Source organism: Monopterus albus, unplaced genomic scaffold (assembly GCF_001952655.1).
Source record: "Monopterus albus unplaced genomic scaffold, M_albus_1.0 scaffold107.1, whole genome shotgun sequence".
Lineage (NCBI taxonomy): Eukaryota > Metazoa > Chordata > Actinopteri > Synbranchiformes > Synbranchidae > Monopterus > Monopterus albus.
In genome coordinates, this window is record NW_018127987.1 from 175503 (window position 1) to 188877 (window position 13375).

Genomic DNA, 13375 nt, shown 5'->3' on the forward strand with positions numbered 1-13375 from the left:
TCAATGATGTGTCAGGCTCAGGGGATCGATGTGCTACTTTCTGTTCTGTCTACGTTCCACCTTCAGTGTTTTCTTAACTCCACCCTCCTTACCTACAGTACACCTTATCCCTCTTCTCTATTTACCCCTTCCTCCTTTCTGGCTCGCTCCTCCTGATGCACGGCAGTGCTATCAGGTGTATAATCCAGTCTTGCCCTGCCTTTCTTAAGAGTTTGCTCTGCCACAATCTCGAATTTGTTTTTTCTTTTGACCGGCAAGTCAGCCAGTTCCAGCCCTGCCTTTTTCCTCTTTGTTTATGGAAACTGGTCCTGCCGCTCCTCGTCATTTTTAGTCCTTGGCCTTTTGTTAAGAATGTTTAACCCTCATTGTTCTGAAACTGGCAAGACAAGCTCTGCTATCTCTGGAGTATTTACTGTAGCAATGAACTGAATTTGTCCATACGGAAATATATAAATAGTATTCTGCAAAGTTAATGTGTTATTATGGTATGTCACAGGTTTTTCCCTATCACAAATAAATAAAATCAATTCAAACGTGACATAAATGCATGTGAACCATTGTTTCTTTGTAAAAATGAAGGTTGTTATGCACATGTGCAAGACTAAAGATAATACATTTTTTAAGCAAATATCTCTGAGAAAAATATTTCTGTAAATCAATAAAAATATTATAGATGAAAAATACATCATTTTTAATTAATGGGTTAAAAAAAACACATGGAAACAGCCACATAGACAATGAGGAAAGATGTGGAGAAGGAAGCAAAAGGAGCCTCAAAGAAAAAGGTTACGATAAATACAGCACAGTAAACCAGTAAAGGTGTGACATTTTTATAAATTAAATAAGTTTTACACATTTTACATACACATAAAAAATAAGTGAAGGGAAAGATGGAAGCAAATGAAAGTTCTGAAAACTGATTTGGGCTGATGGGGGTAATATGGGAAAATGCAGGAAGCAGAGAGGCATCAAACAGCCTGTTGCACCTTGTGATTCTTTAACCAGAATGGATTATTGTAATGCATCATTCATCTTTTTGTAGAGTCTGATTAGCAGCTTTGTGGGCCAAAGGTCAATTTCCTAACACGCATTAAGCAATTGCATGCATCATGCTTAAAATGTCGTCAGTAAATTAACACAAGTAAACAATAACTCTCACATGATTTCACTGATTAGTAAATTTCCAATCTGATATTTAATATTGTGCTCTGTGAAAAGTGTTAAATTGAGGTTTGAGATTGAAATCCAACATCCACTATCTACTGTGTTTATGGTACAGTACCATGAAGGTTTGCTAAAGTTAATAAAGGTAAACTTGATACAGTATATTTAAGTCTGAGTCTTGTATTTGAGTCCTCACCTGACATTGTGCCAGTGCTCATCTCAGCCAACACTGGGACTGAGGAGGGTTACATCCTGGACTAGTCGTCAGTCAACCACAATACAAACAGAAAACCACATACACGCTAGCTAACATGCATATGCAGTTTTGTTTCCACCCAACCTAGTCTCCACGTATTTGAGCTACCAGAGGATACAAACACAGAAATGCCTCTGCTTGTCTTGTTGATATTGGGTTTAAACTTGGGACCTCCTTGCTCTGAGTTAATGCTGAGCCAGACAGAGTTATGATGTAAAAAATGTCTTTTAAATTACACTAAAGGGGTTGAAGTAGTATTGATATACTCAGCATGGTAAACACATGTACCTCACTTCTGGTTGAGCTGAATTACTGGAAACCTTAATCCTACTTTATGTTTAGTAAGGAACATACACACCAAATGACATTTACAAAGTACTGGTATTTTCATATCAAGCTAAACAATGTCATTATTAAAAAAACTATACATGTAGATTTTTGTGTAAACAACTAAACTCCAGTGTAAATCTTGTATTCTCAGAGAAAAGAACACCAAGAATTTGTCAGCCTTCTTTTAATAGGCACAGTAAAGTGGTATGTTATATTGTTTGAATTACTTTTTGATTACATTCATTAGAATGTTACTGCTTCATTTCAGAAGACAGCATAGAAAATATGATATTTTGACTTATTTGAGAAAATCACAATTGGACAATCTGTGAGCACACCAACGGCTTTCACCTCACAGCTTGGCAGATGATTTGTCAGGCAGAGGCCCCAGCCACTTCTCTCCTAAAACCATAAATAACATGAGATTAAGCAAAACAGAAAAGCCACAACACAGTTAGACATGTTATCAAATGTTTCAGTATCTAAATAAAAGTACCAAAGTGTCTATAAACAATACAATTCTCTGATCATTGCAACAGTAGATCAAGAAGTGTCATGTTAAGTGTTGATGTTTATATTGTCACATTTACATTGAGTGTTGTGTTTCTGATTAATGCATATTACAATAGTCTTCTCACCAATGCAGTGGGCCATGAGCTCAAATCTGTCTGATCCAAAAAATATCTCTGGCTTGCTGTTTACATGACACACCAGCAGAGGGAAGCCAAATGCCTGAGAAGAAGCAACAGGAGAGATTTTGTTCATTAGGTTGTGAGGCCTTGTATCTGTTGCCTGAGTCCAGAAGGAGAACTGAAGGACAACTGACCCCATAATCAAGCGCATTCTGTGTTGCACTTTTCAGTTTGTCTTTGATGTCCTTTGAGGTGTACTGCTTCAACACTTCTGTAATCTCACTGTCAGACAGTCCTGCTTTGATCGCTGCCTGCAAATAAAGTGTAACAAAACTAAATAGTGCTTCTTAAACCTTCAAAATGCAGCCAGGCCAGATGAGATGGTACCTCAGACAGTGACGCAGGTTCAGTGATGTCTTTGTCCTCATACCAGATCCTCCTCCACAGCTCCCGGGACACCTGCTCTACCTGCTTGTCTCTTCCCTTCTCCCCCTCATGTACCGCTGTTAAAAATCGCATTGCCGGCAAGGAGCCTGTGATACAAAAACAGAAGACTTGAAAGTTCTTAACAGCTTTGCTCAGTAAAGAAAAATACCACAGCTGTCCCCTAGTGGGTAAAGATATGAATTAATGCAGTTTTATGGACCTGCTTTAACATCTCACCTCAAGGCCCTGAAGGTGACATACAGTAAGTTGTTAGCTTGTTTTATTCAACAAACAGTCCAAAACCCAAAGAAAGTTTACTGTCATATTTGGGAAAAAGTATTAAACCTTCACATTAAATTTTTGGTTTATATGGACCAATATGACTATTACCAACATAGTTGCTGATTCATTTAGTGTTGACTGACTAATCATTTGATTGCTGCAGACCTTCATTATTTCTGCTGATATTGTGCCTACACAAAGCATATTCCTAAACAAAACTGAGTTCACTCAAATTACCACAAAGCAAAGTTGGAGTCAGGAAAAAGTGCTCTAGCAGGCTGATCTAATCATGGTCTAAACAATACTATATCAGATCCTGTTTGTAATGTACCTTTATTGAACATGACCTCAAAGGGGTCAGAGGGATAACGCAGGGGAACATCAAAATACTGTCCCAAGCGAGCCAGATCCTTGGCCATGTATGCGAATTTGTTTGGAATCACGGCAGGGGGCTTGTTGCCTGTCATCACAGATAAACAGAATAATGACAGCAATATGAATATGCAACATGTTTTCCAATTGTTTACGGATACCACATGTGTTTACCTGATCCTTGCATGATGCCACCGAGAAATGCGGGGCGCAATTTGAGATCTATGTTCCACGTGTTTCTGTAGCGGCACATGACCTGTAATCACAATTTATCTGTGTAAAGCCTCGTTTTTAGCAAAGTCTCTGGTCGTGTTATTGACGCTGACATTTTAAAAATGCACAAACCTCAAAGGCAAGCCAAGAGTACGGAGAAACGACATCGTAGAACAACTCGATCACTTTCCTGGAGGTCATCTTCGGGAATGCAGTCACTGGTTCTTACTTTCGTTAAGAATATTTACATTAAGTGTAAAGATAGCTAATTATTACGCAACTAATGTGGGAGCCCAGAAGCAACCTCACTGTACTACTCAGTGTGTCAGAGTTCAACTACTCAGAGGGGGGGACGGGCTGCTGGAAGCCAAAACCTGCGAAATGTGACAACAGAATTGGACAAAACCTAAATTAAAATTAGCTACAATTGTCTAGAGCTGAAAAACATTCGAACAGACTCAGTAACAATGTCTGATCAGCATAATAATGGGTCTGAATAATCTAAACTCACCGTCACATTGCTACCGTCCTGCGGAATAATTTACAATCGACCAGCTTTGTTTTCTTCTTCTACGCCTTCGTCCTCTTCTTCTTCTTCTTCTTAGTTTAATATCAGTCCGGTTTCTTGTAGGTAAAAATACTTTTAAGACATCCGTTCCAGTCTTCAAAGAAAAGTTCTTCTTCTTCTTCTTCTTCTTCTTCTTCTTCTTCTTCTTCTTCCTTGAATGTACCGGCGGTTGTCTATGTGGGTGATAGTCGGGGTTCATCCATGGTTTATATGCATTACCGCCACCTACCTGACTGGAATGTAGAACACTACCTGTATGTAAGCAATAAAAAGGACGTTTTCTAATAACTTCCTTTTAACTATTTGATAACTATCTATTCCTAGTTGCATTTCCAAGAAGAAAATAAAAATCTGATGTACTTCAGCTTTTTGGTTCATCTTCTGTGTTTATTATTATGTTTATTGTGCTTTTATTATTGTTGATTTAATTATAACATTTCTTCACATTTAGGCTAGTACAGAAAACACAGAAAACCTAAAATTTATCTTAGCTTTCTATTGCTGATTCTACCTACTCCTCCAGTTTTGAGACATTTTGAGACATTTTGGGCTGTTTTTGGCATGTTTAAGGTCTACCCACAGATTTTCAGTGTCCTTCTGGTTGTCTTCCTTTTTGATTCGCTGCATGACATTTTCAACCAGAATTTGTTGATATTTAGTGAAATCTATTCTTCCCTAGGTCTGTGCAGTGTTTTCTGTGACAATGGCTGCCACACAACCCCTAAACAGAATATTTCCCCTGAGGTGCTTAACAATTGGCAAACCTTTGAACGATCCACTACAATTATGATTACAATTTTTCTGCTTTTTAAAGTTCATGAAATAAAAAGTAACTGTGCATTAACATTTAAAGGGGTTTTGTTTCCTTCTTTTTAATCAACAAAATGTACAATTTCCCCAAACTTTATTACAACTGTTGTGCATTATAACTGATAATGCTTTTTACTTTACATTATGTATAATGTTGAATTAAGACATTTACTTGTAATGTATTTTTACATACATATATATCTGAAAACTACTACTACTGCTAGTCTCCTTACCTTGTCACCATAGACACTATATTCATCTTACTGTGTATACTGAAGTGATTCAGGATGATTACAGAGCCTTGTTGTGTTTACATGTGAAGTGTCTGACTGAGTCTGACAGGTAATGACATCTCCTTCTGTTCCCTGCCCTATTGTTTGACATTAGCAATATAAAGGGTTTTTTTTTGTAACTGATGCATTTCTGTAAAAAATTTATTCATATTATTGTCACTTTTTTATTTTGCATAATTGAATTTACTCAGTTGAACTTGAATAGTTAACATTTCAACTGTAATTTAAGTGACTATTTGACCAGTACATTCATATAATCAGTGCCTTTCACACATATGAGCAGAAACCTAAATAAAGCTCAACACACTGGAACCTGTTCTATGTACTCTGTCAGCTCAGATGGCTACAATATATTTGCATGCACTTGTATGCATGCCATTATAAATAAGCAGAGGGGTATTGGCATTTATGAACCATGGGGCTGCACTGTAAATCAGACAGGGCTGTTACATGTGATGCAACATTCATTTACCACCAATCAACAATTTTCCAAGATGCTGTTTTACTGGTATCATTTAATTCATCTTCCCTGAACATGTCACCCTTCATTTTATGCATATTGTGCTAATTAGTTTCACATGTATGACTCAGGCACTGACTCTTTGCCTGCTGATAGGCTTTTACTTTTAGTGATCTACTGTATATAAAGATCCAACATCCATTATTGAAGTAAAACAGTTTTCCTGACATTATTAACACACCAGCATAAAATTTGTCATTTTTAATAACTGAACACTTCTCTCACTGCTTTTCTGTAAGCCTGTCTTGGCAGTTTTATATGTTGTACATTTCACTGAAATACAATTGAAAGATTTATATAAATCTAAAATATCACTGCTATGACAGTAAAATATTTATATTATCAGAAATACTATTTACTTTTACACTCTATTTACATATAAGTCATCCATCAGGATAATAAAGTAGTAACCATATAGGCTAGCAATGTCTACATGTATATTAAGGTCTAAAATCTACAGATTAACATTATTCTTTTATGTCTCCTCCTGAGGACTTGTTTGATCTTTGTGGTCAGCTGATCCCAAACTGTCAGAGAGTGCAGACTGAGGGCCTGGAGATTTGTCACTGAAAAAAAAAACAGAAAACAGGGAGAACAATTACCTGCATTGCTAAAGTGAGAAACATGGTATTTTTTCTGACTGCTAATCACTCTTACCTCTCTCCATCTTTCTCTGTCTGTAAAGGAAGTTAGAAAGTAATATTAACTCAAACCTTTCCATAAACATTAAGACTGAAATGCGTGACATGTATAACAATGAGTTTTTACCTTTGGCTTCTGTGAGCCACCGCCACCACTCTTCCTGGGTACTCCGAGAGTCTCAAAAGAGTGGCTCCGCACTCTGATGGCCCTCTAATAATTGATTTCAGAGGTAAGAAAATTGGAGTTAAATCAATAAAGGCAAGCAGGAGAGTTTCTGAAACTTCAAAAGCAAGTGAGGCCAAAATTCACCTTAAAGTTTTCAATGAATCCCCCGCTCCCCTCAGACACCCCCCGTGCACCCTCAGAAGTAGGGAGAGCAGACAGAGATGGATCACCGATCATGCACTGGGAACGGGTGGAGAGTTCAGTCTGTAAGCTCTCAAGGAGTGATGAACGAGTGCGGAGCTTCGTAAGAGAAAAGGAGGAACACAAGAGCACAGAGGGCGGACAATAAAATCAGAAAACAAGCTTGGATACCACTAATAACAAAAGGCATAATAAAAGCTGTTTTCCCTTACCTCGAGTCTGCTGAACTGCTCAGCTTTATAGCATGAAATCTCTGCATTGATGAGTTTGGTCAGAAGGAATTCTCTCAGCAGAGAATGCTAAAAAACAGGCCAGAGGAGACCATGACCCGTGAAAGAGTCATGCATACTATAACAGTTCAGGTAAGGAAGATGTAAATGGAAATGCTCACAGGCTGCACACATGAAGCAAAAGCTAAGTTTACTAATAAAAGCAAGGTTTATTAAAAAGACAAGCAAAATACAATGGGGAAAAGAATTATTTGATGCCCTGTTGATTTTGCAGGTTTGCCCACTTACAAAGAAATGAAAGGTCTATAATTTTTATTATAGGTTTATTCTAAAGGATAGAGACAGAATATCAACAAAAATCCCCTAAAAGCACATGATACAGATGTTATAAACTGAATTGCATTTCAGTGAGTAAGATAAGTTTTTGATCCACTACCAACCAACAATAATTCTGGGTCCCACAGACTGAGTATGTGCTCATGTGGTGCACAAATTAGTCCTGTCAGTTTAAGAAGGTGCTTCTAACGACAATTCGTTATGTGTATAAAAGACACGTGTCCACAGAGTTTCTCTATCTTCCATTCAAACCTCACCACCATGGGCAAGACCAAAGAGCTGTCAAAGGAAGTCAGGGATAAGATAGTAGACCTGCACAAGGCTGGAATGGTCTACAAGACCATCAGCAAGAAGCTTGGTGAGAAGGAGACAAGTGTTGTAGTGGCTATTCGCAAATGGAAGAAATACATCAGTCGCCCTCGGTCTGGAGCTCCATGCAAGATTTCATGGGGTAAGGATGATCATAAGAAAAGTGAGGGATCAGCCCAGAACTACACGGGAGGAGCTTGTGAATGATCGCAAGGCAGCTGGGACCACAGACACCAAACAAGCCATTGGGAAAACAGTACGCCACCAGAGATTGAAATCCTGCAGCACCTGCAAGGTCCCACTCCTCAAGAAGGTACATCTACAGGCCCATCTGAATTTTGCCAATGAACATCTAAATGATTCAGAGAAGCATTGGGAGAAAGTGCTGTGGTCAGATGAGACCCAAATTCAGCTCTTTGGCATAAACTTGACTTGCCGTGTTTGGAGGAATCAAAATGCTGAGTATGACCCTAAGAGCACAATCCTTAAAGTCAAACACAGAGGTGGGAACATTATGCTTTGAGGCTGTTTCTCTGCCTAAGGTACAGGCCGACTTTGCTGCATCAAGGAGCCGATGGACGGGGCCATGTATTGTAAAATCTTGGATGAGAGCCTCCTTCCCTCAGCCAGGACACTGAAGATGGGTCATGGATGGCTCTTCCAGCATGACAATGACCCAAAACATACCACCAAGGCAACAAAGGCGTGGCTCAAGAAGAAGCACATTAAAGTCATGGAGTGGCCTATCCAGTCTACAGACCTTAATCCTATAGAAAATCTATGGAGGGAGCTGAAACTTTAAGTTGCAGTGACAGCCAAGAAACCTTAAGGATTTAGACAATATCTGTAAAGAAGTGTGGACCAAAATCCCTCCTGAGATGTGTGCAAACCTGGTTACCAACTACAAGAAATGTCTTACCTCTGTGCTTGCCAACAAGGGTTTCTCCACCAAGTACTAAGTCATGTTTTGCTTGGGGATCAAATACTTATTTTACTCACTGAAATGCAATTCAGTTTATAATATTTGTATCATGTGCCTTTTGGGGTCTTTTTGTTGATATTCTGTCTCTATCCTTTAGAATAAACCTATGATAAAAAATTATAGACCTTTCACTTCTTTGTAAGTGGGTAAACCTACACAAACAGCAGGGGATCAAATAATTCTTTTCCCCACTGTATTCAGGCATGTAGAAGTAAAAAAAAAAATCAGATAAAGATTTTAAAAACTAGGCAGAAAGGATGAGGCACATTACATAACTGGCCTTTTTGTTTTACTGGAATTAGTTTAAATTGTCATATAGTAGGAAAACCACAGGTGTTGCCAAAATAAAGGCAGCTCACATCTACACTGTAGTTTTGTTTCTTACATCTTTAAAGATGGGAGGATCTGGGAGGACTGGACCAAATGGGGGAACATCCTCTCTGGCTGTGACAGACACCTGTAAAGAGGAGGAAAAATGTTTGAGCTTGACTGATAAATGAAAATGTTCCCCTTGGTATGTTGATAAAAATTCCAAATTCAAGGTATCCTTGTGAAAAAGAAAAAGATTAATTATGTCACATATGTTGGAATCTTTAAAGTCAGTATCAGTTCACCCTAAAAAATATATGATTGGTCAGGCTCTAGAAGTATTTTTATTTAATGATTAATTGATTAACTTCAAAAAACACGACAGATGACAGATTTAACTGCGGCTATTTTGGCTATTTTCTGTTCACCTGGTATGCAGCTTCACCTGTCTCCTTCTGAATCCTTCGGATCACCAGGAAACAATGCAGGAAATGAGACTTGATAACATCAGATAGAAAAGGAGTTTGGCCTTCCTGGTAGACCAAAGCTACGATGTCATTACCAATGTGTCTTTTTCTTTGTAACTGTACAGAAAGATGAAGAGAAGGAGAAGAAAAAAATGATCAGCATCTGCTCATGTCACTTGTTTTCTAAAGAGTCTCAAAAATATCCTCAGAAAGGTGGAGCTGTGAATGATCAGTCAGACAGTAACCTGCTGTGGGTCGCACTCTGTGAAAGGCAGTTTAGTTGCGACATGGAACATGATTTCTCTTCCACGAAAGGAAGTGAAGACTGCTTCGCTTCCTGTCTGACCATGACACACGTCCAGTCCTCCTCTGAACCTGTGAAAGGGAGTGACAAGAAGCAGTCATGTGATTTTACATATTGTATACGTCAGTTCTCCAAATGAAGAGCATCAGCATACTTTACCCAGTAAAACCTTGCAGTTGAATCGTCTCCCCCAAAATAGACAGGAACTCTTTAAACTCTTCATTTTCATCATTGTTGCTAAGTATGTCCTCCTCAGTGAACTAGGGAGAGATGGGTGGTGTCTGAGAGGGGGTGGTTACGATACGGCGCCATGTTTCAGTGATCTTTATGAATGGAAGACATCGCAAAGTAAAATGCCAGTTCTTATTACCTGTCCGTCCTTTTGATACAAAACGCCAAACTTGAAATTAGGAGACACTCTGTGTTCATCAAATGCAGTTATGAGATCTGGAGCCTGAGGGGTGAATGAGAGGGAGAAAGGTTTTGACAGAATCTGTTTAAAATAAGTAGAAATTTTTATTGGTTAGTAATTTTAGAGCATTACCTTGAGGTAGCTGACGACTTCAAACTTTGAGATGGTAACTCTATCACACAGCAACTGAAAAATATGATAGTTAAGGTGTAGACAACACTTATTTAGCCATGTGTTGGTGGTAGAAAGCAACAAATTACATTTACTCATGCACCTAAGTGCAGATTTGAGCAACTTGTATTTTTTTTTATCAAAACTTTACAGAGGGAAATATTTCACCTTTTAATCCACTGCAATTATTTTACAGCTATAGTTACTAGTTATATAGCAAATTATTATTCTTTTTAATTATACATACAAAACAAGGGATCAGCTATAAGCTGTATACAGTGCCTTGCGAAAGTATTCGGCCCCCTTGAACTTTGCGACCTTTTGCCACATTTCAGGCTTCAAACATAAAGATATAAAACTGTAATTTTTTGTGAAGAATTTTACTCATGGTTATTTATGCTAATATCTTTGTAGTTCCTGGGTACTTTTTCAGTCTGATACTGTTACTTTTACTTATGAATATGAATACTTCCTCTACCAGAATAAGTAGTTTGATACCTTTGCTAATTCAACAGCAGATGGGATGTTGGGGAAAAGAGACACGGAGAAAACTCCGTGCAGAGAGCACTCTCTCATTCTGTGAGGCAAAAAACAAATGTTCCGTGTAAGTGTCTGCAGTGAAGTTACTGTCACTTAACACTATACAGGCACATTCAAATAAAATGTAAAGATGCCCTCCAAACATGATAAATGAATATGCTCTGCTTTGAATATACTCTTTTTACTAATAGTGTGTGTCCGATATGGCTTTTCCTTAAAGAAGATCAAGTACATTGTTAAAATTTCTTAAAACTACATCTACTTTTTCTCCATCAATAAATTATCCAGAATCTGTGAATATGTAAAAAGTCTTTATTTATAAAGTTTAACTATCAGACATAACATATCTCCGAACTTCATTGAAATGTTCTGTTTTAGTTGCTTATTGGAACACGGCTGGTTTCTAAATAAACTGTGCCTGTGCATGTACTGTATGTATTAAACTCAGACTTAAGGTGAGTACAGAGGAGTTTTCTTAGCAGGTGAATATAAAAACAACCTTTTAGTGTCAGACTCTGCACATACATCCCTGAAGCTCAAACATTCAAGGCAAGTAACATTAATGTATTTGTGAGTGGAGGGGGGAAGCACAATGCCCTGGGAAATGTCATACTTTTTTAAAATGGCCAAAGATCTTCACCTTAATATCACCCGTAGCTTATTCTCCTCTTCCTCCAGACATACAGAGAGAACCAGAGGGCCTAAAGATGGATCGACTGCTGTGAATGAATGATGGTACTATGGAGGAGAAAAGATGATAAATCATAAATACCAGTCCAGGAAGGATCCTATTCCTTGAGATTTCTGTCATAGCCTACTGACTCGTGAGCGGAAGAACTCATGGTAGATCCTGGCCTCTCCATCTCTTTCCATAATGTCGTAGCTTTCTGGATCAAAGCCAAAGTGGGAACAGGTGGGACTCACATCTACAACCCTCTCCAGTGGGGGGTCTATCCAGTACCCCCCCAGCTTTGAAGGGAGGATGAGTGGCAGTTCTCCACCTATTGTTAAAAGCTGAGACTAAAGTAGACACAAAGGAGAATAAAGGCAAGGACCTGTCTTGTCTTGTTTGGTGAAGATTAAGTGGGTAACACAGGCATGTGATCACAACCATGAGTCAGCTTTTTTAAAATTCTCCGATTGAAAACTAACCTTCAGAGGCAGCGGGAATTCACAGCGCTGCTCATTGATCCTGCTGCCCTGATGGACAAGAGTATTGATAATAGGACATTTCTGCTGCTGAGACATCACTGTACAACGCAAGATCAGTTATGCTGTAACTCACCTGCAGCTTTTCAATGATTTCAAACAGCTCTGTGTCCTGAACAACAGGCAGCAGACACCAAATAGACATGCAGATGGAGAGAAAGGGAAGGACAAACATGGGGAGGAAGAGGAACATGGCAAATGATTCAGCTGCGAGTGGAAACTGGCTTCTCAGAAATGCAATCTATAAAGATACACTAGGTATATTTAATTAAAATAAGAGTTAGATCACCCTCTGGTTGCTGCTGGCAGAGAGGAAAGTCTTGCTCTCACTGGTGGGAGAGTCCAGGATGTCCAGTATGTTGTCCTCTGCAGGTTCGGGTCTACAGCAACAAGTTGATTTACACAAGAAGACAGAACATTTCATCACTCTTCCTTCACTCCATACAATAAATGTTAATGTAACTCAAAAACAGCTGCAATAAAACAAAAAATAAAGCCTCACCTCATCTCATTTCCATATGTGAATCTGTCCACACTGTAAACAAGGAAGTGAAAACTATTCAGAGATGGGTGATCTTAAACAAACAGGGCTGCTTATGTCTAAAAACAGTAATTTATTCAGGATGTGTAGCAATTCAATTGTCTTTTTTTCTCCTAATTTGAGACAGTGTCTTTACTCACCCTCCAAATGCCCCAAAAGTTAAACTCCTTTTTCTGGAGAAGGACATGTCATTCCTCTTTTCTTTCTCCATGCCGTTGGTGGCACTAATGTTTCTACATACCAGTTTGCTGCTGAGTCAATCAGGGCTGGTTAAGGTTGAATTTAATTCACTCTATCATTCTGTCACTCCTCCTCCTCTCTGCCCCCTGCCTCTTACTCATTTAAGCTTCCCTTTTCTCCCTCTGCCCTGCTGTCAGCCAGCCAGGCAGCATTAACCCGCGCATGGTCACAGGTGTAGCAGCTGCCACAAACTAGAAAATGGACACAGTCAAGATACTTCCTGCCATCAATCTTTGTGCTCAAATAAACACTCATGATGGTTTCTCAGACTGACTGAGCTTAAAGATAGACTTGTAAATAAATAAAGAAATGGGTGAGACCTTTTCTCCTGGACCTGTTACCCTTTGAGTTAGTAAGGATCATCAATTATTGACAGCACACACAGTAAGGGTGAGGAGATAGACAGCAGGGGAGGGTGAAGTTGGTCTGAGGGGTGGAGGTGGGGGGGGCG

At 38.8% G+C, this 13375-nt stretch overlaps 2 protein-coding genes across 2 annotated transcripts; both read right to left on the reverse strand.

Annotated features, from left to right (window-relative positions):
- Positions 1-1918: 1918 nt before the first annotated feature.
- LOC109966149 (glutathione S-transferase kappa 1) lies at positions 1919-4385 on the reverse strand. The gene is made up of 8 exons (XM_020610780.1): positions 4187-4385; positions 3808-4049; positions 3637-3718; positions 3422-3550; positions 2770-2915; positions 2577-2693; positions 2389-2482; positions 1919-2152 (listed from the first exon to the last, which is right to left on the reverse strand). The coding sequence occupies exons 2-8, from the start codon at positions 3874-3876 to the stop codon at positions 2103-2105; spliced, it is 687 nt and encodes a 228-aa protein (XP_020466436.1). The 5' UTR covers positions 3877-4049; positions 4187-4385; the 3' UTR covers positions 1919-2102.
- Positions 4386-5760: 1375 nt separating this feature from the next.
- On the reverse strand, positions 5761-12925 carry rap1gapl (RAP1 GTPase activating protein-like). Its single transcript, XM_020610909.1, has 19 exons — positions 12825-12925; positions 12646-12678; positions 12433-12523; positions 12220-12255; positions 12087-12134; positions 11757-11954; positions 11575-11672; positions 10893-10971; positions 10356-10409; positions 10182-10265; positions 9971-10071; positions 9753-9882; positions 9469-9624; positions 9117-9188; positions 7087-7173; positions 6818-6973; positions 6635-6718; positions 6524-6543; positions 5761-6432 (listed from the first exon to the last, which is right to left on the reverse strand). Exons 1-19 carry the CDS (start codon positions 12893-12895, stop codon positions 6342-6344), a joined length of 1689 nt encoding a protein of 562 aa, XP_020466565.1. The 5' UTR covers positions 12896-12925; the 3' UTR covers positions 5761-6341.
- Positions 12926-13375: the final 450 nt, after the last annotated feature.

What these genes read in the sequence shown, in the direction of transcription:
- LOC109966149 (XM_020610780.1), bottom strand. Translation starts at nt 3,876, where the DNA reads ATGACCTCCAGGAAAGTGATCGAGTTGTTCTACGATGTCGTTTCTCCG. An exon ending in ACTCTTGGCTTGCCTTTGAG is followed by an intron (nt 3,719 to 3,807) that starts GTTTGTGCATTT and finishes TTGTGATTACAG; the next exon opens with GTCATGTGCCGCTACAGAAA. An exon ending in GCTCATGGCCCACTGCATTG is followed by an intron (nt 2,153 to 2,388) that starts GTGAGAAGACTA and finishes TTATGGTTTTAG; the next exon opens with GAGAGAAGTGGCTGGGGCCT.
- rap1gapl (XM_020610909.1), bottom strand. Translation starts at nt 12,895, where the DNA reads ATGGAGAAAGAAAAGAGGAATGACATGTCCTTCTCCAGAAAAAGGAGT. An exon ending in CTGCTGTTGAATTAGCAAAG is followed by an intron (nt 10,410 to 10,892) that starts GTATCAAACTAC and finishes CATATTTTTCAG; the next exon opens with TTGCTGTGTGATAGAGTTAC. An exon ending in CAGGTGAAGCTGCATACCAG is followed by an intron (nt 9,189 to 9,468) that starts GTGAACAGAAAA and finishes TCCTCTTTACAG; the next exon opens with GTGTCTGTCACAGCCAGAGA.